The sequence below is a fragment of the Lutjanus erythropterus genome, chromosome 4, assembly GCF_056507025.1.
Source record: "Lutjanus erythropterus isolate fLutEry1 chromosome 4, fLutEry1.hap2, whole genome shotgun sequence".
NCBI classification, from domain to species: domain Eukaryota; kingdom Metazoa; phylum Chordata; class Actinopteri; order Lutjaniformes; family Lutjanidae; genus Lutjanus; species Lutjanus erythropterus.
Window position 1 is genome coordinate 17,063,672 of NC_139320.1, and position 22,750 is coordinate 17,086,421.

Consider the following 22,750-nt stretch of genomic DNA (forward strand, 5'->3'; position numbering starts at 1 on the left):
TTGTGTGTGTGCGTGTGTGTGTGTGTGTTTATGGAAAAGTGAGGTTGGAGGGTCACAAAAGAGTATGCGATGGAGTGAAAGTGGGAGAAAGATGAGTGGCTGAGTGACAGACAGTCCGGAGAGAGTCGTCCTGTGGCATTTTATCCTTCTGCTGGAGCCATCAGCGCACGTTGATGCACTGATTTTAACTGTAGTCACTGCAGCAGGATTTCCCAGGATACATCATGTCACAAGCAAAGTGCATTATTCTACGCCACAAAACAGCCTCTCTGAGATGTTTACTGCTGGAAACAAAGTAGTCAGCATTTAGATGCTTACTGTTACTTGTGAGATTCTTTGTTCTATCAATAGGTGGGGGGATATGGATGACATACATGTCATAACAAACAAAAAAATCTCCCCCAATACTAGTGTACAGTTCATATGTCATTTTCATTCATCTAGTGATGGAAAGCCACGTATTTTATTAGTTGATGCTAGTCAAATTAAACCATTGGATTATTCTTCTGTATTCTCCGGTTTCAAGCAATCACAAGACATTTTTATACATTTGAATCAAGCAAAGTTAAAGGAATAGTTCGGATTTTTTAACGTTGGTTGTATATGGTACTTAACTAAAACTGAACAACGTTTCTCTGTGTTATTGTGTGACTTCAGTGGATCCAAACAAACCCTTTAAAACACCCAAGTCACACAATGACACACAAAAAACGCACTGATTAAGGGAACTGCAGACCAGCAACTCTTGTGATCTGTAAGGTCAAAGTACTATTTTTGCCAAAGGAGTCCTCTCTCTTTGAAGAGAACAATATTTGGCTTCTTTAACAGCAGGTTCCCATTGTAAAAGGCTGTCTCCAAACTGGGGGTGTGTCACCCACCGTCTACTGTAGGTAATACACTAGCTATGGATAAGTACCTCATACAGTTCCACTTCAAATAATTCTAACAAACTATCCCTCTAACTCTCAGTCTTATTTTTCAGTCCTGTGTATGTCAATTTAATTCTGAATCAAAAATAAGGTCATGTTTATTTCATTTTGAATCAAAAACAAGATCATTTTTATTGTGCTCTGAACTGAAGGAAGTTACTCAAGCTTTTATCTTTTCTAAGATAAAAAGCCAGACCAAGTGTCTGTTTTCCTGGCTCAGAGGTCGAGCCTGTTCACATCTTCCTCTCTGCAGCCAGACTCCTGACCACAGCAAAGACGATAGATCACATATCCCCCTATGACACTTTTTCTTCACCAGAAAATAACAGCAACGGTTGATGTCACAAAGCCTACAATGACATATGTCTGTTTTCCTAAAAACAGACTGTGCGAATGACTGTCCTCTCTTAGTGTGACATTGCTGTCATGTTTCAAAACCTTTTTACGGAGACTTGTGGCTTCCTTTAACCACACATGCAATCTTCCCTTGACCGATCATGAAGTATTCTGAGTTGCCTAAACTTTACTACACCTCGACTGTAGTGCTGATAGATCAGAAAACTGTTGTATTAGGGATGAGCGAGTACATTGTTATCTGCAGTGGTGGAAATATTACTCAATTACAAGAAAAGTACTGGTGTTAGAATACACCCAAGTAAAAGTACTAAGTCGCACAACATACTCTCAGAGTATTAGTTACTTTTAACCGTTGATGTAACCGTCACCTCTCCAAACAAGGCCTGCTGCGTTTTTCTGAACCAACAGTTGAAAATGCTAGCAATCAATTAATCATTAATAATTTATTTTTAATTTTCTTTCTCATTTTAAGTCAAAGTTTAAGTTTCCTTCTTTGACAAATGTCTCCACCAGACAAAACAATGTCAAAAACAATTAGGTGGAAATGACTGCCATGACTATTGATTAAATACCCATGAATACATTTTTAATCAGTTAAATTCTTAATGGCAATTAATCGATTATTAATCATTAACATCCTTAGTCCAAACTTGTGCTGCTGCAGCATTTTGTTTAGTTTTGCATTTGTATTTCCTGATTTTCACTGCCCTATTTGAGATCAAATGAAAGGTTTGGATACTAATTCAAATTTTACTCACTACTCAATTATGATTTTAAAAGTGACTAAGTAGATTACAGCTTGTAATGCATACTTAAGTACAAGTAAAAGTAAAGACTTTAAAATCTACTCATCCGAGTAAAAGTGCCCCCCAAAACTACTTATTCACAGTAATCTGAGTACTTGTATTTAGTTACTTCCACCACTGGTTATCTCTATTTATGTGTGTATCTGTACTTGGATGGGCGGGGCTTAAACCAGACATGGGTGTGCTTAAAACTGGAAGTGTGAGGAACTAACGGGAGCCTGAAATCGATATGGGTTGATTACGTTTCAATATATATTGTTTATTAGAAAACAATTTACAGAACAGCCATAGAATTGAGCTTCATTTCACCTTGTTACCTTAGATCCATCCTTTAAAACTCATTTCTACAATCTTGCATTTTTGCAGTAGGTGTTCAGCCCCTTTGATGTGACGGTTCTTTTTTTCCCCAAAACCTCCCGCTACTCCTTACCCCTCCATTTGTGCCAACCTCTCCCTCCTAACTTCCCTATCCTTCCATTGTCCTCAGATCATATTCTGTGAACTCTCATTACATGGGTGGTAATAGACTCTTCAGCACTAAGATCCTCTTTATTATCTGTCAACTGTGGACTACATCTCTAAGCTGATTAGCCAGAGCTGTCTTTTCAGCATTTCAATTAGGAGCGTTTTGAATAGTCAAGCAGATTGCATGCCTTATATTCATTACTGACATTCTTAGAGCAGCACTACGGCATGTTCAAATACAGTAATCCAAGAAATACATTGCAGAGGATGAAAGAGCTGCCGAAGAATGACATCATGGCAGATTTTAATATTGGACTCACAGGGAAATAGCAAAAGTAGCTATTAACAGCAATCCAAAGCAATTTACAGCAGCAGAGACACATGCAGTTTTAGCATAAATGGCCCAGCTGGCAATCATACTACCATCATGCAAACACATACACACACACACATGGTTTATGGCTCACAAATAACATATTTTGATACTTAAAGCATTATCATTACCATTAAATTAAATTTAAAAAATTATCTTAGGGGACAACTACAGCCTTAAAAGGAGAGTTTGGATTTTCTGAAGTAAGGTTGTTTGAGGTACTTATCCACAGTCAGTGTATGAATCCATATCAAGTGTACTCCATATTTAGAATATTTTCACTGTTTCACAATGCCATCAGGCAGCCTTTTCTGACAGGAAAGCACTGTTATATAAGACAAATATCGCTCTCTCTCCAAAGCAACCAGAATCTTGTGGAAAAAAGAGTGACAAGTATGCAATTCAGGAACAGAAGCTTGATTTGTATTTTATCAGCACTGACTTGTTTGACAGTTTGATCCGGGTTTTGTGAGCGTCATGTGTTGTACTGGATGGGCTCACCGAGACTGACACGATAGCTCTGCGCTTATGCAAATACTGCTTTATCACCTATTTTATTCTAAACAGGACCATAATTTACAAAATGAACATCATGCTGTATTGAAGAAGACTTGAAACTAGCAGCTGAGACTATAAACGCATTAGGAAACTCTTTTCTGAAGTCATAAATCAAGTGAGAAGTAGGGTCATTTTTTTTTACCTGCATTTCAAGAATGCAGGGTTAAGGCACTTTCATATTGGCTTCACTTTTCAGACCTGGAGGCTCTGTCCACTTATCCTGCTATCTATGGTAATACACTGACTATAGATAAATACCTCATCAACCCCACTTCAAATAATCCTAACTATCCCTTTAAGCTTCAATATGCAGACATTCAAAAACAAGACGATGTCTGGATTAGATTTGGCTGCTTTTATGCAACTGTCTGCTCTCACAGGACTGTAAAATAACGAGAACTGATAAATTTGTCATTCTGAGTGGCATAATGAGAGGCTGGCTCGTTATGAAGGTGAACCGTGAGTGCCCACGAGGCTGCAAACACCTACATGCTTAATCTCACTGTTTATGTCATTTCAGTCGAGCTCACAGTGTCCCACATGGGGGGACCTGATGTCTGGGAAAAATGAGAGAGGAGGAAGCGGAAGAGGAGGAAATTGAGGCAGAGGAGCGGATGGATGAGGTTGTGACTCCTAGTGCTAATAGATTTGGGTCAGATGACGAGGATATGATCTACTCAGTACTGTGGGTGTATGTGTCTGCGCGTGTGTGAGCTCACATGTACATGTGGAGTACGTGGTTTTGTGATGTCATTAGCAGTCGAGCCAAAATATGATGATCTCGGGGTATTATCAGTATCTGTTTAAGGTATCCGGCTTTATCAAATACCCACTTGACACAGGAGTCACCACAGTGTTTTATCATTCTGTCTCTGTCTGACTGTGTTGCTTTCGTACAGACACACACACACTCACTAATCCATTCAGTCATTGTTAATCCAGCTGTGTGCTGGTACAAAAATGTGCTGTACACGGCTGACAACCATGTCACTGAGGTGCTGGTGTCATACCTGTCTGTATTTTAGTTGTTAATGTTGTCAGTGCTGTGGTTGCAAGTCACTCAGGGACACACACAGTACATCTGAATCTATCAGGGAGAATAAACCTACTCTTGCACCCTCCACATTATAGCATGCTGAAGTTCTCTCTATGGAGATTATTAATGTCATACATGCACGTGTCGCTGCACTGAGTCAAGTGTTGATGTCATGTTTTCAGTTGTATTAATTTGACAAAGAGCTCAGCCTCACTTAGAGCATCACTCCAAGAGAGCAGGGCAGAGGAAAGAAGTGATACAGTCATAGACACTTGAGGCTTTCTGTGGTAGTCATGTACCGTTTGCCGGAGAACAACTGCAGCGGAACAGCAGACAGTCAAGTGCCTTTTCCCCGGACACCTTAGTGGTACTTGTAGAGGATGATGAGAGGCTTCTGTATTTCAAATGAGATTTTCCAAGCAAGTGGATAACTTTTTTTTTTACAGTTGGGATTTCAGCCACAAGCCTCTGAACTACATGTGTCAAAGTCGAGGCCTGTGGGTCGACTGTGGGCTGGTACCTCGTTTCATGTGGTTCGCTAGCAGTTGCAGAGATAAAGATAATTTGTGCAACACAGTTCTAAGATGCATTATGAAAGCAGTGTCCATAAAATGCATCTCCCATCATGCATTCCCTATGAATCCCAATTTTGTTATCCACAGACTGAAGGCATCTAGCTGCTGGATGCCAGTATAAGTTAGATAGCGTCGTGGTATCATTAAGCCATTTTCCAGCAATGACAGCAGTGGTTGGAGCTGATAACATTGGCAGCCTACCAAAATGCTGTCATTTTATTTTTAAGCAAATATAGATTTTGGACATTTTGGACACACTTATAGACAATTTTGTGAGGAAATGTTACAAATTCTGGCTTTAATATTTAAACCAATGTCAGGTGTTCTGTGTTGCATAGATAAGCGAACCAACTGACGAATCCGGCTTGTTAATAATATATGATTCTTTATTTAAAAAAAGACTGTTATAGGTAAAATGGAATATGTTTATTTTGTCTGATCTGAGATATGGTTGCTTATGTAATGTAAAGCCTTTTTAAGTTAAGTTTAATGTAGGCCTATAGTTTGGCTTTCTAGACCTGGTATTCTAAGATGTTATGTTACTACTCACTGACCTCATTTCTCAATAGCTGATTGCTTTTTATTGGCAGTGATATACACATTTCCTAGAAACGGATTTACAAATTACTAACGCCTGGTTCTGCTTGCCACTGTCACTTTTGTGCTTGCTCTTGGTGGGAACTGTTAGATCTTGGCAAATAATATTATAAGCAGTACAGTCTAGACCTGCTGTATATGAAAGGTGCCTTGAGATTGGCGTTATACAAAGAAAATTAATTGAACTGGTTCTGAGACAATCCTTATGTTTGAATGGGACAACTTAATTCAGATAATCACTACAAGTTACTAAGAACTTAAGGACTTTACACACAAACTCAGCCACAGAGTTACAAACAGCTAGAGCAATCCAATCCTGATGAGTAGTTTTGCTGAAATAATGCACATTTAAAATGTAGCTCTATGTATTCCTACAGTAATGGTGGATTTTTAGGACTTTCACGTTGGACTTTCGCATGGGTCTGTGCTCATGAAGCCCAGATTAGGATTTGACAGCCTGTGGAGAGTGGTTGGCGTGGGCGTGTACGTGTATGTGTGGACAGAGAGAGGGATAAAGAGAGAAACACTGAGGAGTAGAGCGTGATGAGACATTCAGAGATTTAAAACAAGACGGACGAAAAACGAATATTAAAAAGGAAGTCATGAGGATGAGATCATGGAAATGCGGACTGGAGGAAAAGAGGAAGAAAATTAAGATTTATGAAAGAGAATGAGCAGTTCTAGTAGGATTGAGTGGAGGAAGAAGACAGAGGGAGAGATAGAACTTGAATGGGAGAGTCAGAGAGGCATCACAATAAAAAAAATGCAGCTGGGAGGGATGACAGTAAAATAGAGAGAAAACAAGAGGAGGAAATGCAATAGGAAATAAACTAGAGTGACAGAGGGAGAGATACTGAGTACTAAAACGTAGTAGAGGAGACAGCAGATGGTGGGGATTATTCTGGACTAAAATACTCTGGGATCTACAGAGGGAAGGCCACAGACATAAACCGTTACAGACTCCATCTGCCAGAAATAGACCAAAAGAGCTGTAGGTCCACCATCACAATACTGATCAAATCCTGCCTAGATGGCAACTCCCAAAACAGCTATAGCTATCTATCATTCTAAAAAACACAATAAATACTTACACACAACAGCTAAAATGCCTGTATTATTGTTGTGTTTTTAGGAAAATCATCCTGTCGAGCAATTACATGCAAAGCTACACGCTCAATTATATGAGCTAAAACTCTAGCTAAGAAAGCATTAGTATCTCTTTGATGGCATTCATATATAATATGGGACATGAATACATAGTAATTGCACTCTTTTTTGCAGCAGGTGCATGTGTGCACAAGTATTTCAGCATGTGTTTGCATGTGATTATGACTGATACCATAAGACACCCCTAATCCACATTTTATGTTCACTATGATTAGGATAACACGTTGCACTAACTACATCTGTGAGTGAGCAGTGAAAACGGTGACAAACTGGTCCACAAATCTCCCCAATAATGCCTCTATATCTATCCACACACAACCCGAAAACACACATATCTGCAGACAGTCTAATGCCTGCTAATCATCCTGTCTCCCTCTGCATGCAGAGAAAAAGAGAGAAACTTCTTTTTACCTTTCCCTGTGTGTAGACCAAACTGTGAACCTGCAAAAAAAGAAGAAAATATAATTACTGTTGTGTAATGAGTGAACATAAGCGAGGCTGAGTATATCATACAGTACGACACTTCACCGATGAAGTAAATTAAACCAAAATCAACAAGATTAGCTTCTCTCTGTAGGCAGACAGAAACCACACCATGCTCAGTTCCTGTGTGCAGCTTTTCTCAATACTCCTCTGTAATTGCCTATTGAGCCGTGTCACTCAAGACTTGTACTTTATGTTCCTGCAAGAGCAAGTAATTGTTAGCACATTTTTGTCTCAGCTTTAGTGTTAGGATAGAAAACATATTGACTTATTCTGTGTGTGTATGAAAGAGTGTGTGTGTGTGTGTGTTATTGACTAATTATCTACCCTGACAGGGGACAGTTAATTAAATCCTTCCCTGGCACTGAGCATAAAGTAATTATTGTGCATGGATGCATATCCACCAAAAAAGTCCACATCAACATGTATTAAAGATAGGTCACGTGTGCAGACACATACTGTATGCACTTGTGCAACACATACATATATACACACACACACAAGCATTTCTCTAACATGCCTGCACACACACTTCACACTTAGATATACTCGTACTTGGATTGCAAACCAGCACTAAATTTTTGCATCATCACCTTAATTGTCTTGCAAGCATTTCTACAAGAAGATCGGACATCTTCCTGTCACTACTGGCTGCTTCCCAAACTAACTTCATTTTCTCTCTCTCTGCCAGGCAAAATACAATCAGAGGGCAGCTGGATCTGCCTTCATTGACTTGGATCTGACAGGCTGCCAATACTATAAATATAGAATAATGGTCAATTCAGTTGGCAGCAATCAACCTATACAACACAGAGTTGCACAACAAAATGCAAGTTATTGTCATTTTATCTATACTGTATTTTTTGCTTGTGTCAGGTTGAATGTAAACAGCAGCAACAAGACAGTGATGATAATATTGTCATCATCTTCACATAAAAAGTTTGACATCTAGGAAACATTGTCCATCAACTTTCACTGCGTTCTTTGCATAAAGCATCATGTAAACACAGAGTCCACCTGCTTTCATCCTGCCAGAGTCTCATGTGTCCAAACACAAACTGCCCATCAAGTGCAATAGCTTGATGCAGGATGTAGTTGATGTCATGTCCCTGTCATCACAACAGTTTCTGGTTTCCCATTGCTTGTCCAGCCTGTATATCATTTTGTCCATGTCATTTTCCTGACTGGACATTAGCTTGAAGCAGCCTGAAGTACAAGATGGGTTAGCATAGCTCTTATAATCGCTCTCCTCCCCTCATCCTGGAGTGCTTGCAGTGATGCGTCCTGTCTGATCGACTGCGTGGTCAGAAGATGCTGCGTGGATTGTTGATCATCTCAGGGTTCACTGCTCTTTAATTGAAACCCCACACTTCCTTTTCCAGTGCCATCCAATCAGTTAGGGGTGACACATTTTTTATATTACATTGGAAATTGAATGAAATTGATTTTCAATGTATTTGTTTGTTTTTATTTCTTTCCACCCCTGTCCAGCGTGTATCCAATGAAAGAAATATTTCAAAGAGGACACGGTGTAGCCTACTGGTCATTACATCACAAAATACAATATCTTTTAAAAAGCAGAATTTAATAATGTAAATGACAGTTATTGGCATAAAACCAATGATCAAAAATCGAAAGTCAAGTGGAATAGTGGATTTGGAGAATTGTGGCATCCCTACTATGCATGTATTTCTGTCATAGGTGACGCATGGTTCAGCAATAAAGCTGGAAAAAAAAGACTAAAACAGATTGGTGAAGTGTGATATCAGCCACAGCATCTGCATGCACCGCCGATGCTGCTGTGCTCAGTGTTTTCACAAAGGACATAACAGAAAATACTTTATAGATATGTTTGCAACATAATTTTGATACATAATAAATAATGGATTCACTGGGAATTTGAATTAATGTTTATACAGCTCACAGTGCCAAACTGAGCCCACCAACACTGCCAGTAGTAAATTCCCCAAAACAACATTTTCTCCCCAATTCCCCAAACCACTCTGGCCTCAATTACTGATTTCCAGTCTGAAGCCAGTGCACTTGAGCAAACCAGCTCATGTCTGCTGGATGACAGACCTGTTCTCTAGTTGGTTTATACATGTGCTAACAGATGCCCACTACATCTGCTGTCTGATAACAGGATCTGCTCCGTGGGATGGTCCAATGCTGGCTGCGGATTGATCAGTGACATTTTGCTGAGCTACAGTGAGTGTGTGAGATTTACCTTCACTGAGAGTGCTTTGAATGTTATCTGTGATAAAAGCTTTTTGCTTGGATTGAACGATTTGACATGGCTTCTCCTGGGGAAAAACATACTTCTTTTCATACTTTCCTAAATAACAGTAATTTCTCCAGATTCAGTCAGATCTGCTGACAGGTAAGACCAGTACATAAACTAGCTTCTAATATACTTTTCAGTTTCAAACAGTTTCTTTTCTTTTCAGGGAAAACACTGCTTCATTGTCTTGCACTGTAGTTCCATTCACAAGATTGTGAAAAGTGGAGACACTGGCAGTTACGATCTGTCCTCTGCTGAAAACCTTTGATTCTCTCAGGCAGAGCAGAGACTGACCACCCAAGCTACAGGAGCCCTGGAAACAACAGGAGCTGCTGTTGCATACAAATAAGCTTAAGAAACAAGGATCAAATGTGATTTAGCCCTGGGCAATGGGACCCTAGGCCATATTTTCTGGTCTTGCCTCAAGCACGAGAGTTTTTGGCATGCCACTTTTCATTTGTATGGTGACATATATAACAGGCAACTAATCCCTCATGATTTTGTGCTATTGGGTTGCTCCAACTGTTCTTTAATGCTTCCCTCTGCATTACAAGAAGCCCTTATGTTTCATATGATCATAGCAAAAAGGGTTATCCTCAAGTGGAAATCTGTGTGCCCTTCCCTGCTTTAAAAATGGCTAAATTACATGCTTTCTTGTCTATATCTTGAAAAAATTCAGTATACTGTACATAATTACAACAGGGCTACCCATTTCAAGGTGTGTCTTTTAACTGAAGACAATTTAGCTCAAGTCAAGGCTGTAAACATCTAGTCAGGAAAAGGAAACGGACAACATGAGCTGGTCAACCAAGAGGAAACCAGAGACTGTTGTGCTCACACCTGCTCCACAACAGCCCAGATCAAGGTGTTGTAGTGGACAGGTGGACCAGTTATAAGCTGGCAGGATGTAACACATGAGTCCAGCTGGATGAGGGGAGGAGGACGCTGTGTTTACACTGATGATGCTTCCTGCACAAATGCAGTTAGAGGTTGTTTCCCAGATGTTGAATTTTTAATGTCAAAATGTAGGCAATATTAGCGACACCATCTTGACGGTACTGTTTACATTCAATTAATGCCAATTCAAAAAATGCACTATAGAATTATTTCCTGGGTGTATATGCAGATATCCAAATAACCATATATACTGTTTTATTTTATCCTATTCTATTCTGAATCTGCATATGTGTTGTTTATGTGTGTCGCATAAAGGAACTACAACTCTCCATTTTTTGTGCAACCCTGTGTTGTGTAATGATGATAAATGACCTTGATACTTAGATATTTGACACAAGTAATTCCTCAGTACTGCTGTTTAATGTTACCAGTGTAAATAGTATTTTGTAGAGAGCTGAGCATAATCTTGGAAACATACAGTCATGCAGTTGCTCAATGGAGAATCCCATTACACACCCCTCATGTGTGACAAGATCAAATCCAGCAGCAGCAGGCCAAACTCACCAGGAAAATGCCTTGTGCTTGTTTAGGTCAACCCACGTTTACAAATTTGATTCCAAGTCTACTAAACGTTGTCAATGATGCACACAGTAATAATCTATATTTTCTGCATGAGCTGGTGGTGCAGGCAGACGTGCGAGGTTGACGCTTCGCCTGGCTGATCCTTTTCAGCTGCTGATGTTCACAGGCCTATCAGCAGCAGGCCTTCGCACTACCTGCCACATACGGCTAAAGTGTTCTGCACTTGGAGATGGAGACAGAACAATCATTTCATCAGTTGTTAAGCAGCGGTGCCTGGCCACTCTCATTCACATTGGTCTGCCAGCTGGCTCATGGGAAAGAGGGAGGGGGCGCAGAAATACCAGAGAAAAATAAGCGCTGCACATGCTGTTATTTTAACAGTTAATATATCTGACATAAAGAAAATGTCCCTGCAACTGAATATAAATGATGTGAATGTGTAACAGGCTGGATGGAACAGCAGTGCTGGACCGAATCATAATCACTGTAATGATGGCTGGATAAGTCGTTCCTACCAGGAATATAAAGGCAATCAGTGACAATCGATGCAAGAAGAGCTTTTTAATGAATGAAAAGTGACATTTTATAGACTGACTAGCAGCCAAGAACAAAAGAGCTAAAATAAACATTATACATGTGATCACAGGCTATATATTTCCCTGTCTGGGTGCCATTAAGCGCTTTCTTTCCATCTCTCTAAAACGGTGTGATTAGTCACTGCGTGAGTCTACCCCGAGCAGGTTGAATTTAATCTCAACCTCTGAGGCACTTTATGGAGAATTTCAAACCATTACCCAAGCTCAACAATTGGCGGCTGCTGCCAAGCACCTACAAGGGAATGTCAGTTTCCATGGAGACCAAGCCACCCCAGCTGCCCCCCTCTCTCTCGCCACAAGTAAAATGGTTAAAAAAAATAAAAAAAATCATTTTGACAGGCACATATCACAAACCTCTCTGTAACTCTGTCTCGTGGACTGTCTTGGCCTTTCTCTCTCCGTCTGACATCACTGTTTGTTTTAATCTATGCCTCTTTGTTCTCGGTTCAAACATCTGCCTCAGTGTTTACCCATGTTGGTAATTGCTCATTTGCAGTTCCTTGGCAGTTTCCCTTGGACTCTAGGTGTTCGGGGAATAAACTGAAAGATCTACATATTTTACACACATTTGTGAAAGGAGGACAGGAGGAGGACAAATGCTCAGTGCTAACAGCTGATGAAACCTAATTCAAGAAATTACAAAAAGTATTTTTGGGAACTGTACTTGACCAGTTAAAGTAACTGTAACCAATAATTATATATTAACAATGGATCAAATGGTTATATGAAAGGGGTCACTTGTAGTGACAAACCCTGTCCATCAATTCTACAGAGCACTTTGTTGTCTTTTAGCTCATTATTTTATTTGTTTCATTCACTCTCACTCTCATCAACTCAGCTGGCAGCTGTTTTCAGAGAAAAAGCTCTAAAACCCAGAATAAAATACCTAACCAGCAACAAACAGAGGACAGACACAGTTAGCATCTAGCTGGTGAAGGTTATCAAAAGTATCATAATATTGATATTTTTTCAATATCACGTTTAAAAACAATTCAAAACTAACATTTGATAGTTTCAAAAGTACCAAAAGTTCTTAGTGTACAAACTGATAACTCTTAATGTACTGAATCTGTAGAAAATACTATAATATCAGTACTCATTCAAGACTGTGGTTCTATACTGCATGGCCTAAAATTTGGTATGCAGCATAACAAAACCAGACAGTGTTCATTGACTTTTTCTGTACCAGCACTGTGCGCAGGTTGTTAATAAAAAAAATCCTACTTTGCATGCCTCAGACTTTTTTTCTTTTTGTGGTGGTATTTTTATACTAGTAATGTATCAAAGTTTAAAATTCTGTTATCATGACAGTTCAGCCTAAATGCTGATAATGTGTCAGCGTGTTCACAGCTTGTTTCTGCTGCTCACAAGTTAAATTGGGCCACAGCACACCAGATGTGAGCTCCACCTCTGAGTCACACCCCTTCCTCACATCCATTTTCAGACACTGTCTCATACTTGCTAAACAAATGTAGAACGTGGGCCCGTTTTTTGATTTTATTAAATAGTTGTCACAGTTGCCTTATCAACTTAAATGCTCTTCTGCACAGCAAACAGGTATTGTACACAGATTCAAAGTTTATACACTGAAATCACTGGGAACAAAGCGGTGATGCTCAGGAGTCCAGCACCATCAAAACTGTCGGTATGTTTTTATTGTATTTATTGTATTATTGTATTGTATCATTTCCTTTAGAATTACATTTTTTTCTGGTGTGTCACGTGGATTATTATTAAAGGCAATAATATCTGCAGTAGTGGCATTATCCAGTGGCTTAAAAATAAAGCAACAGATATAAGCCAAATAAGGAAAACACAATAGACATATGAATAATGATATGTATACTGTAGTGTAGTCTATTTTCACACATGGACAGGAATTGCAGTGTTTCCATAAGAGGCAGATTTGAAAATATCTGTCTCTGGAGGATTACGATCTGGAGAAGGTGAATGGAAATTACTTTGTTGGACAGTATTAAAAATATAACATTTAGAAAATTCAACAGCAACATCTCTAGAGAAATAATGCCGCTGTCATTCTGGAGTCACAGTCGACATCCACAAAACACAATGTCTACTGTTTTCATTGGAATAATTTTCTACTGAAGAAATAGTCCCTGTGAAAACTGTCAACAATGTGGTCTGTGGAAACCACCCACACATACCCAACCCCTCACTGGACAAGGTTTCCTTTTCCTTACAAATCCCAATTTAACCCCTGCTGCTCCACCTGAGTGGCCGAACAATCAGTTAATATAAGTTTAAATGAGGCTGACAGCCACAATTGGAGGCTCGCAAATCAATCCTGAAATCCTATCTGCTGCAATAGTGCACATTTTCCCTGTTCAATTAACAACAGAAAAATAAATAACATGGACCATCTTCTCACATGCTTAAACAGAGGCAGTCGTCCTTGCACACACTGACACACACATACATGTTTATATATTGTGATTAATGTTGAGAAACTGCAGCTCTCCTAGAAATTCTCTTTGTATACAGCTAATTTGCAACAACACATACCTTCTGAGGGAAATGTAATGCTGACTGAAATAAATTTCATATTAACATAACGAGGAAATGTTGTTAATTAATGTGACAAGTTGCAAAAATGTTGATACTAACATACCAGTAATGTTTACTGACAACATATTTTATGTCATCCCTGTATTTCCTCATGCAAACAAAACTCAGACTATGGTGTCATAATCTAGATTCTTGTGCGGATTGCGTTTGCACCTGCTTTAGATCTTAACACAGCGCAAGCCAGACTATCTCTCCTGTTGTGGTCAAGGGTCTGCAAGGTTTACACCTTGCATCAAAATGTGTTTTTCCTTATCTGGCGAATGTATCCGGATACAGATCACTTTTGAATACCGAGTGTAAATGGGGTGAGCTTAAACTCTTCCTTTAATTTAAAGTCTCCAAGTTGTGCCTGATTGTAAATCAAACAACTGCCATTAAGTCTATTGCTAATTTTCCTCCTTATTCTTATAGTTATCTTTTAGCTTTGCACTTACTCTCCCTCTGTAGGATAATGATGTGGACTCACTCAGCTCTTTATTCTTCATCTAAGAGCACACTGATGCCAATAAAACAAATCACTCTGGGGCACCTTTAGTTTTGCCTGCATTCCTGAGGACACAATGTGAGCAGTGAAAAGAAGTTTAATATTTTATTGCTAAATATATAACTGCTGTAAAAAAAAATGAGATATCTTTAAATTGCCACTATGAATCAAAGTGCATGCCCTGCATTGGTGTAAAGGTAATAAATTGCATTTGGTAACATAAAGCCAATTATTATTAACATCACTTATATATAGTCAGAAAAGTCTCTTTTGTTTTTTCTTGTCTGCTTCACGCAGCTTTTCTTCTATCTGAGAGAGGAGCAGTAGAAGAAGACAACTCCTCAGTGGTCACTGAAGAAATGCAGCTTCAAGTAGACAAAAATGTGCCTCCCAGAGGCAAACCTACACTCGGCTTTTCTAGTGTTTTCAGCCAGAAGATGCTCAACCAGGTAGTGAGCAGTGGTAACAGCGGTGGAGATAACATGTTCAAACGAACTCCCTGAGGAGGTAGAGCATTCCTTAAAACCACACAAATTGCATCTTTAAAAACACATCCCTGGCATACGTTCACACATGATTTCATGACCCATGGTGTTCACACCTGATTCTCTCCCCTCCTGAGTCTTAATCAAGTTGTTTGTTTCTGAAAGGCTTCATTAGTTATCTCTCTTTGATTGTGTAGGTGTGAATGTCTCTGAGTGAGTGTGTGTGTGCCTGCTCATGTGTATGTGCATTTAGCATCAGAAAACACACTCTGTCCTTGAGAGTGCAACAAACAAATTTAAACACAAGTAACAAAAACCCCTCATGACTTCATCACATTGATCATTTTTCATTGTCAGCTCTCTTTGTTATTGGGAATACAGGTCATTATAAAGCAGACTGCAGTGGAGAGGGTGTTAAAAGATGTTTTCCTTTATGGAGAATGATTTGTTTGTTTAACGTTCCAGCTGGCTAGCCTCCTGGGCCCTAACCTACATTACAGCACAAAGACTATTAATCATTGATGATCAGACCTTTTAATATTGCTCATAAAATATTTATTTGCACGTGAATAAAACAAATGAAGAGTTTCATAACAAAACACTGAATATCCATTTTGGGGGAAACATATTGCCTGAAGATTATTGAGTATGAGGCGTCAAGAAGATTTATTTACAGTCAGCTTCTGTAATTTGTTTAAATGTGGCGTGACTTTGTCACTTTGAATATATGATTGGTGATAGGAATATAATTGCAGAAATTAAATTAATTAATTACTTATACTAGGGCGGTATCCAACTAAGAATTTCTTCAGTTGAATCAGATTTGTCTGTTCAATAAAAATATTCAATGAGACAATAAACTCCTATTAGCCAACATGAGTAGGTTTTACCAGTAATCTTGGATATTAACACCTTTCTTCTTCATCTGTGATGTGAAACCATCAGATTTTCACACATTCAGAGAAAGTAAAAGTGTGCATTCCTATAGTTCAGTTATAAAATCGCAGTGCATGGCTGAGCATCTCTCCCTGGGATGCCCAGAATGCTCCATGGTCCTTCATGCAGTGAATTCAGACTCCGACTCAGTTTCCATAGTTTCCAGCCTGCCATGCTGTTGTTTTGCAATGTGCAGCTAAAAACACAGGAGTTGAAACTTGTTTACCAACGTCTTTTCATCTTCTCTCATCAGTTAACCACCAGTGCATGTTGCACAAGGATTTGTTAAAGAACTGAGCCACCTATATTTATGATTCCCCTCATTTATAATTCTTCATTGAAATGTTGTGCATGTTTGGTGCATTTTTGTAAGCTTCTATCTGTTTTATTATGTTACTGTAATGCACGCTGACTGACAAAGGAAAAAAAATGACTGCTCGACTGAGGGGTCTCCAACTGATGATTCAAAACTTCAACTTTCAGGGGGCAGACCTACCAAATACCCATCTTAAAATGATACAGATTCAAAAAGTAACCCTCCAAACTGCAAAATAGTAATATTAATAATATTTCTAGCAATAACTGTGGCTCTATTTCTGACACAGGCATCAAAGAAACATTTAAACTACGAGAGATGGTGTGTTCAAATGTCTCATTTAAAAAATAATGAGCCACCTCAGAGCTCAAAGCTCCTTACAAATCTCATATCTAAAGCAAACGCAGAATTATCATATCATCCAGACATTTGTTATCACTGAGGAGAGAGACATCTCTAGAGGTCAATTAACCCCAAGTGTGAACTGAGAACTCTCGGTGCAGACGTCCAATAAGCCAAGATAATAAAAACACATGCACACACTCATGCATGTGCATATACAAATGCAGAGCTAAGCAAAGACAACGCACACATGCACACCAACAGGCCAAGATTATTAATAGACAAGGCACAGAAAGACCTGGCAATAGAATATAACTCAGCTAATACTCAGACACATTGTCTGCATCCCTCTTTATTTATTTAACACACTCACACAAAACTGTACATAATACCAAGAAGACTGCTGTCCTTTAATCACAAGTCATGTTTTAATTGGAATAAGTGTGAAGGAAATAAGAGCCGTTAAAGTGGCTCAGTCTGGCACAGATATGTTACAGCATGAGACTGCTGGAGCCAACTTAGTGGATTCACATATGCTTTTATCATAAGGTCAGTCTGCAAGTGGAGGTAGCCAGATTATTTTTATATTCTCTCTCAATCAGGCCTCCATCGCACGTCAGAAACCAAAATAAGGTGTTTAGCTTCTTTCTGGAGCGTCTTACATGATTCACTGTGTCCCATTGCAAAGCAGGTGTAAATTTTCTTAATTTGGCTCACTGACTTAAAATAAATCAAGCAAAATTTACAGAAGAGAAAACACTTGAGTATACTGTGAAATTAATTGCTGAATTCCTCTTTTAGAAATCACCACTAATTTGACTGTATTTTTTTTTTCTGCTTATTGGAGGGTATAGACAAATCTATGTGTAATAAAGGGCTTAATAATGACCTGCTCTCTGTATATTATCCCTTACGTAATACATTATATACATAAATAATTAATATTTAACACCAGGCAGTAACAGTTTTAGGTTAGATTTGCTTGCATTTAGATTGGGAGAAACCTGTTAACATTTACAAAAGATGATGGTGACTGAGGAAACTTAGACCAGCAATTGAAGCAGGAGGAGAAGAAGGAACTTTTCACCACTTTTCCAAAAGTCACACATAGGAGTGTTAACACTGTTCCAGCAGTCACACTGACAAGGCTGCCTGCAAATGTGTCAGACATTTTTTTTTTTTAAATCCACCTCATCAGTGCAGGTATCGACCGATGCTGGTTATCTCAAAATACTGATTATTTGGTCTATCATTAGCTGAGAGTTATATATAAAGATAATTACAACTCTAATGTTATGAATATAATATTAGAGTCGCATTAATGGCTTTGTCCAAAGGTTATAAAATCTGTCACTTCTGGGAGTCTTGTACTCTGTGAGGGTTGCCACGAAATCACCAGAGACCCCAGTCTTTAGGCTACGCTTGGCTTTGAGATTTAAGCTTTATGAGAAGCATATTACAAGAGAAAACACTTGGATGAGGACTAACTGGTTGGTTTAGCCTCTTCTCTGAGTTTATCTATGGGAACAATGTACTTTCTCAGCAAGAAAGCCAATGAGCACATTTCCCAAAATGTCTCATTTAGTAAGCAATGATATTACCCAAAATTAATTTTGAAATGTGTTTACCGTCCCTCTTGTCTGCATCTCCTATCTTAGCTACACCCCCTGTATCAAAAATATTCTGGATCTCACTTCAGCTATCTCTGATTTTTTTTTTTTTAGTTTTTTTCAAATTGATCAAACCACCTGACTCTGTTATTCAGTGTTTTATTCCTTATTATTTGAGGGTTTTAGCCACATCAGGTACTCATTTCACCACCACCTGAGTTCAGCCTACAGACAGTAACTGGTGGTCTTCATAATACATGAGACTTAAGCCCACAACGGAGCCATTTTCTGGGTAACTGCATCTGTCTAGAATATGCTTATTTGCACAGGCTTCTTGGGTGTTATTCAACCACATTTATGCATAATAAGTGTGTGTGAACTGCATGCAATTTCTCACAGACGTAAGTCAAAGCATCTCAATGTTGCTTGCCCAAGCACTTTGGAGCACAGTACACACATGCATGAACACACATGCATATAAGACCCCCCTCCCACACACACACACACACACACACATATACCTGCATGAACACACAGTGAAACCCTGCACACAAAACGCACTACGCCTCAGGTTTGCATGAGCACAGGGAGGCATGCTGTTAGGACCCTCGGCTATTCAGACCTTTAAATTGGTCCCAGTGAGATGTGAGAGATCAGACCACAGGGCTGACCTCTAACTCTACGCCTGTGTATCAAAGAATTAGTCTCTGTCAGCCAGATCAATAACCCCAGAGCAGCTAGAGACTCAGTCCCAATGTAAGGAGACTCCTGTAGAGTATTAGTGGGCTGATGATGATAATGGCAAGGGCCATCTGCACCGAGGATGTTCTCATAAGAGCACAGGTTTGATGTCACTCAAAGTTTTTATCCAGTTGGTTGTAGTCCAATCTTAAGTTAGCTAATGTTAATAGCTAGCTATTTCACACCAACACCATGAGCTAGCTAGTTAGCCTCTGTCTGAAAGCTAATCTTAGTAAAACATCATCCACATCAATTGTTAGCTAGCTAGTTAGCCAGCATTTTGCTAATATTAGCCAACTTAAGATGTAACTGTACGTATATGTTTCTTTTACAGGTCCCCCAGCAACATCTTTTAACCATCTCCAAAATTTGGTTGTGTTTCTAACATAGACGACCTTAGCACATAGTGTATAAGTAGAGGAAACAGAAAAAGAGAAATCTGACTGAGGTCTCTGATGGGCACCAAAGTTGCTCAACAATTATTGGAGTACAGAGCAAAAAGGGGCAGGACAAATTAAGTCAAAATTTTAGTCAAAGATATCTTACCCATTATTTAAGATACCTAAATTAAGATAGTGTGGATATCCTGAATTGGAGTTATTATTGGTCACAATTCCTTTTAAGATATCTAAAGATGTAACTGACATTTACACACAGTTGCCAGTTTATTAGATGCACTTGCTAAATCTAAATGTAATGCAGTCTATTGCAACAACTGCAATAAATCCTTCCTTCATGAAGGTTGTAATGTTTGTTTTTTTCTTGAAACCAGTTTAGAGAAATGCTATGATCATTTTGCAGACTGTGATTTGTGTTGCTGTTTAACTGTATTACAGTACATTTAAGATGAACAAACCTGATGCTGAACGGATGCCAGGGGCATCTCAGTACAGTGTCCAGATTCTACACCTGCCTGCTGGGCAGACAGACAGACAGACAGGCAGACAGACATGGTGGCGGTCATGTTTGGCCAGTCTGCCTGCCAGAGACGGTGAGCTCAGTCACCTGCCAAGGCCAAAGCAGCACTGAGCTGGGTCACCAACCCTCAGCGACCTCATGAAACTGTGACTTCATAGCACATCACCTGCCAAATGCTGCCATCTTACCATTCATTGATTATATTCACAAGAAAAAGAGTCTTTGTTCATCGTCCAAGCCCAGATGCCTTTGTGTGTTTTAGTGGCTGACACAAGAAACAGGTACCATTCAAAGACTACTGCTGATCAAGTTTGAACAGAAATTACCACACTGGTAGTACATGTAGAGCTGTTTCACCATAAAGGTTTGAAAATTGATGCATGCATGTCAAACAATGTAACTGTTATTGCCTACATCCTTTAGATCAGCATGGATGTTAAACAATACATCCACTAGAGGGCGCCACTCAGAGTCAAAAGTTACCACAAAGAAGAAGAGACCAAAGTTTCCGCAACATCAAACATGGCAGCTCTAGAGACCATCATGCAACATGTGAATGACAAGGAACTTGGCTACCCGGCTATTGCCCCCATCACTGCTGGGGGTATCGATCTGTTTCGTCCATATCTGTAAGCTTTCAGAATACATATGGAAATACGGATGTAATGCTATTGTGAATTGTACAAAATAATACCATCTTTTTATACAAAACAATTCAGGATTATATAATCAATTATCTAACCTAATTATAATTATCTAAATACAATCCATAACAAGCCGTCCATCAGTCATTAAATGTTTCTGAATGGAGTCTTCCCATCTCATTCCCACACTGATTCCTCGCCGGCTGCTGAGATGCCAGTACAGATGGACTGAATCGGGATGAGGCCAACAGCAGTGTCTGTGGAGCTAAACTCCTGGTGAATTGTGCCAGCGCAGAACAGCACCACGTTGGGGCCTGGCCGCTGTGGCGCTTGAGCCCTGGCAGAGAGAACAGAGGCCCCCTTGTTTGGCAGAGGCATGTTGACAGGAAACATAATGCAATCACATGATAATGAGCCAGTGAATGCATGTCCTCACACTGCCTTGCTTTCTCTCCCTTACATACAGTACACATCTTTAAACAGATAATGGGCAAAACACACACACAAATCTACTGTATGCTGACACCAAAACACACACACAGTCACACGCACATGCACGCTCACAATCACAAACCCCTCAGTGTCTGGTGCAGAACGGCCTGATCGCTGGTCTCATCACCAAGGAGACCGGCGCTAAGCGGGCGCCTGGCAGAGACAGACTGGCATTTAGCATTTAGGACCCCACAAAGCTTTCAGGCAGAGTATACAGGCCCTTTTTTAATGAAGAGAGAGAGGCAGAGAGGGATTAATCACATGGACGCATGCAGAGAAATAGATAAAACGGGGGAAATGAAATACTGTTTGACACTGACATTAAAGAGCAGACTGATATGGAGAAGAGAAAGAGTGGTAGAGGGAGAAACTGAGGAGCAGAGAGCAGGTTAGCAACAGTTAGACAAGGTACAAACACAACTAAAGAGGCAAAAACAACATAGAAAGGCATGAAAATGAATGTGTTGTAGCTAGGAGGCAGAAGGCAAGCAGGAGGAGAGAAAAAATGAGATTTTCTTCTCTGTTTGATACTGACAAGTGCTTTACAGCACCGACTACACAGCCACTGAGAGTGATGTGTCTAACTAACATAAAACACCTCTGAGCGTTAAGAGGCGCATGTGTGATTTCAACTGACGTCACGAACGAGAGAAGCTATTAATACTCATGCCCACCTGAGTCTCCACCAGGCTAGGGAGAGAAAATGCAGTGCAAATGAACTGTAAAAATAACGATTTTTACATATATTCATTCACAACTCCCCAAGCTGGGAAGATAGAAAGGAAATAAAAAGAGAGGAAATCAAGCATTTTTGATTTGTTGAAAGCCCTCTGCCCTCTGAACAGAAAGCAGAAGATCATGGGATGGCATGAAGCAAACAAGTGTTAAATGGTTTAAGAGAGGGATTTAGGCTGTGGTGAGCTCCACATGTTTTTGAGGAGACTTAATAACCGGATAAAAGCTACCAAAGTAAAACACCAGCAGTGAGCAAAAAATAATTTAGGAGAGAATTGAACAGCTAACCGAAGGTTAGGAAGGAAGTGTGCATCCATTGACAAGAGGCTCGTGCTCATGACAACGCACGATGTATGCATGATTGGCGTCGGTCTTGGCTAAGCTGTTACCCGTCATCCAAGAGAAGATGCATGCTTCCTTCTGGATGATGATATGGTTGGTGGGTGTAGTTCAGTATAAAGAAAATAGTTCCCACGTGAAACAAGGCCTGTGGATTATCTTGAGTAACCAGGTCATGATTCCTGTAGAACTGTAGAGGCATTGCTGTTGATTTTGTTTGTTTGTTTGTTTGTTTGTTTGTTTGTTTGTTTTGCCGTTTTGAGCACCACAAGCTGAGTTCCATCTACTTCCATTATATTTGCGTGAAGGCAGACATCTTTTAGGCTGATATCTCCAAAACTTTTATTTCTGAACTGTCCCTTTAACTTTTAGACTTACATCATTCTTCTTTTTTCCTCTTATTTCCTTAGACTACTTTTC

General features: G+C 39.5%; 1 protein-coding gene across 1 annotated transcript in view; it reads right to left on the bottom strand.

Moving 5' to 3' along the window:
• Positions 1–22,750, bottom strand: part of igsf11 (immunoglobulin superfamily member 11) — a 130,483-nt gene that overhangs the window by 85,658 nt on the left and 22,075 nt on the right. Inside the window, exon 2 of the mRNA XM_084717116.1 lies at positions 7,275–7,304. Within this exon, the coding sequence (XP_084573242.1) occupies positions 7,275–7,304 (30 nt within the window). The remainder of the gene's footprint in view (positions 1–7,274; positions 7,305–22,750) is intronic.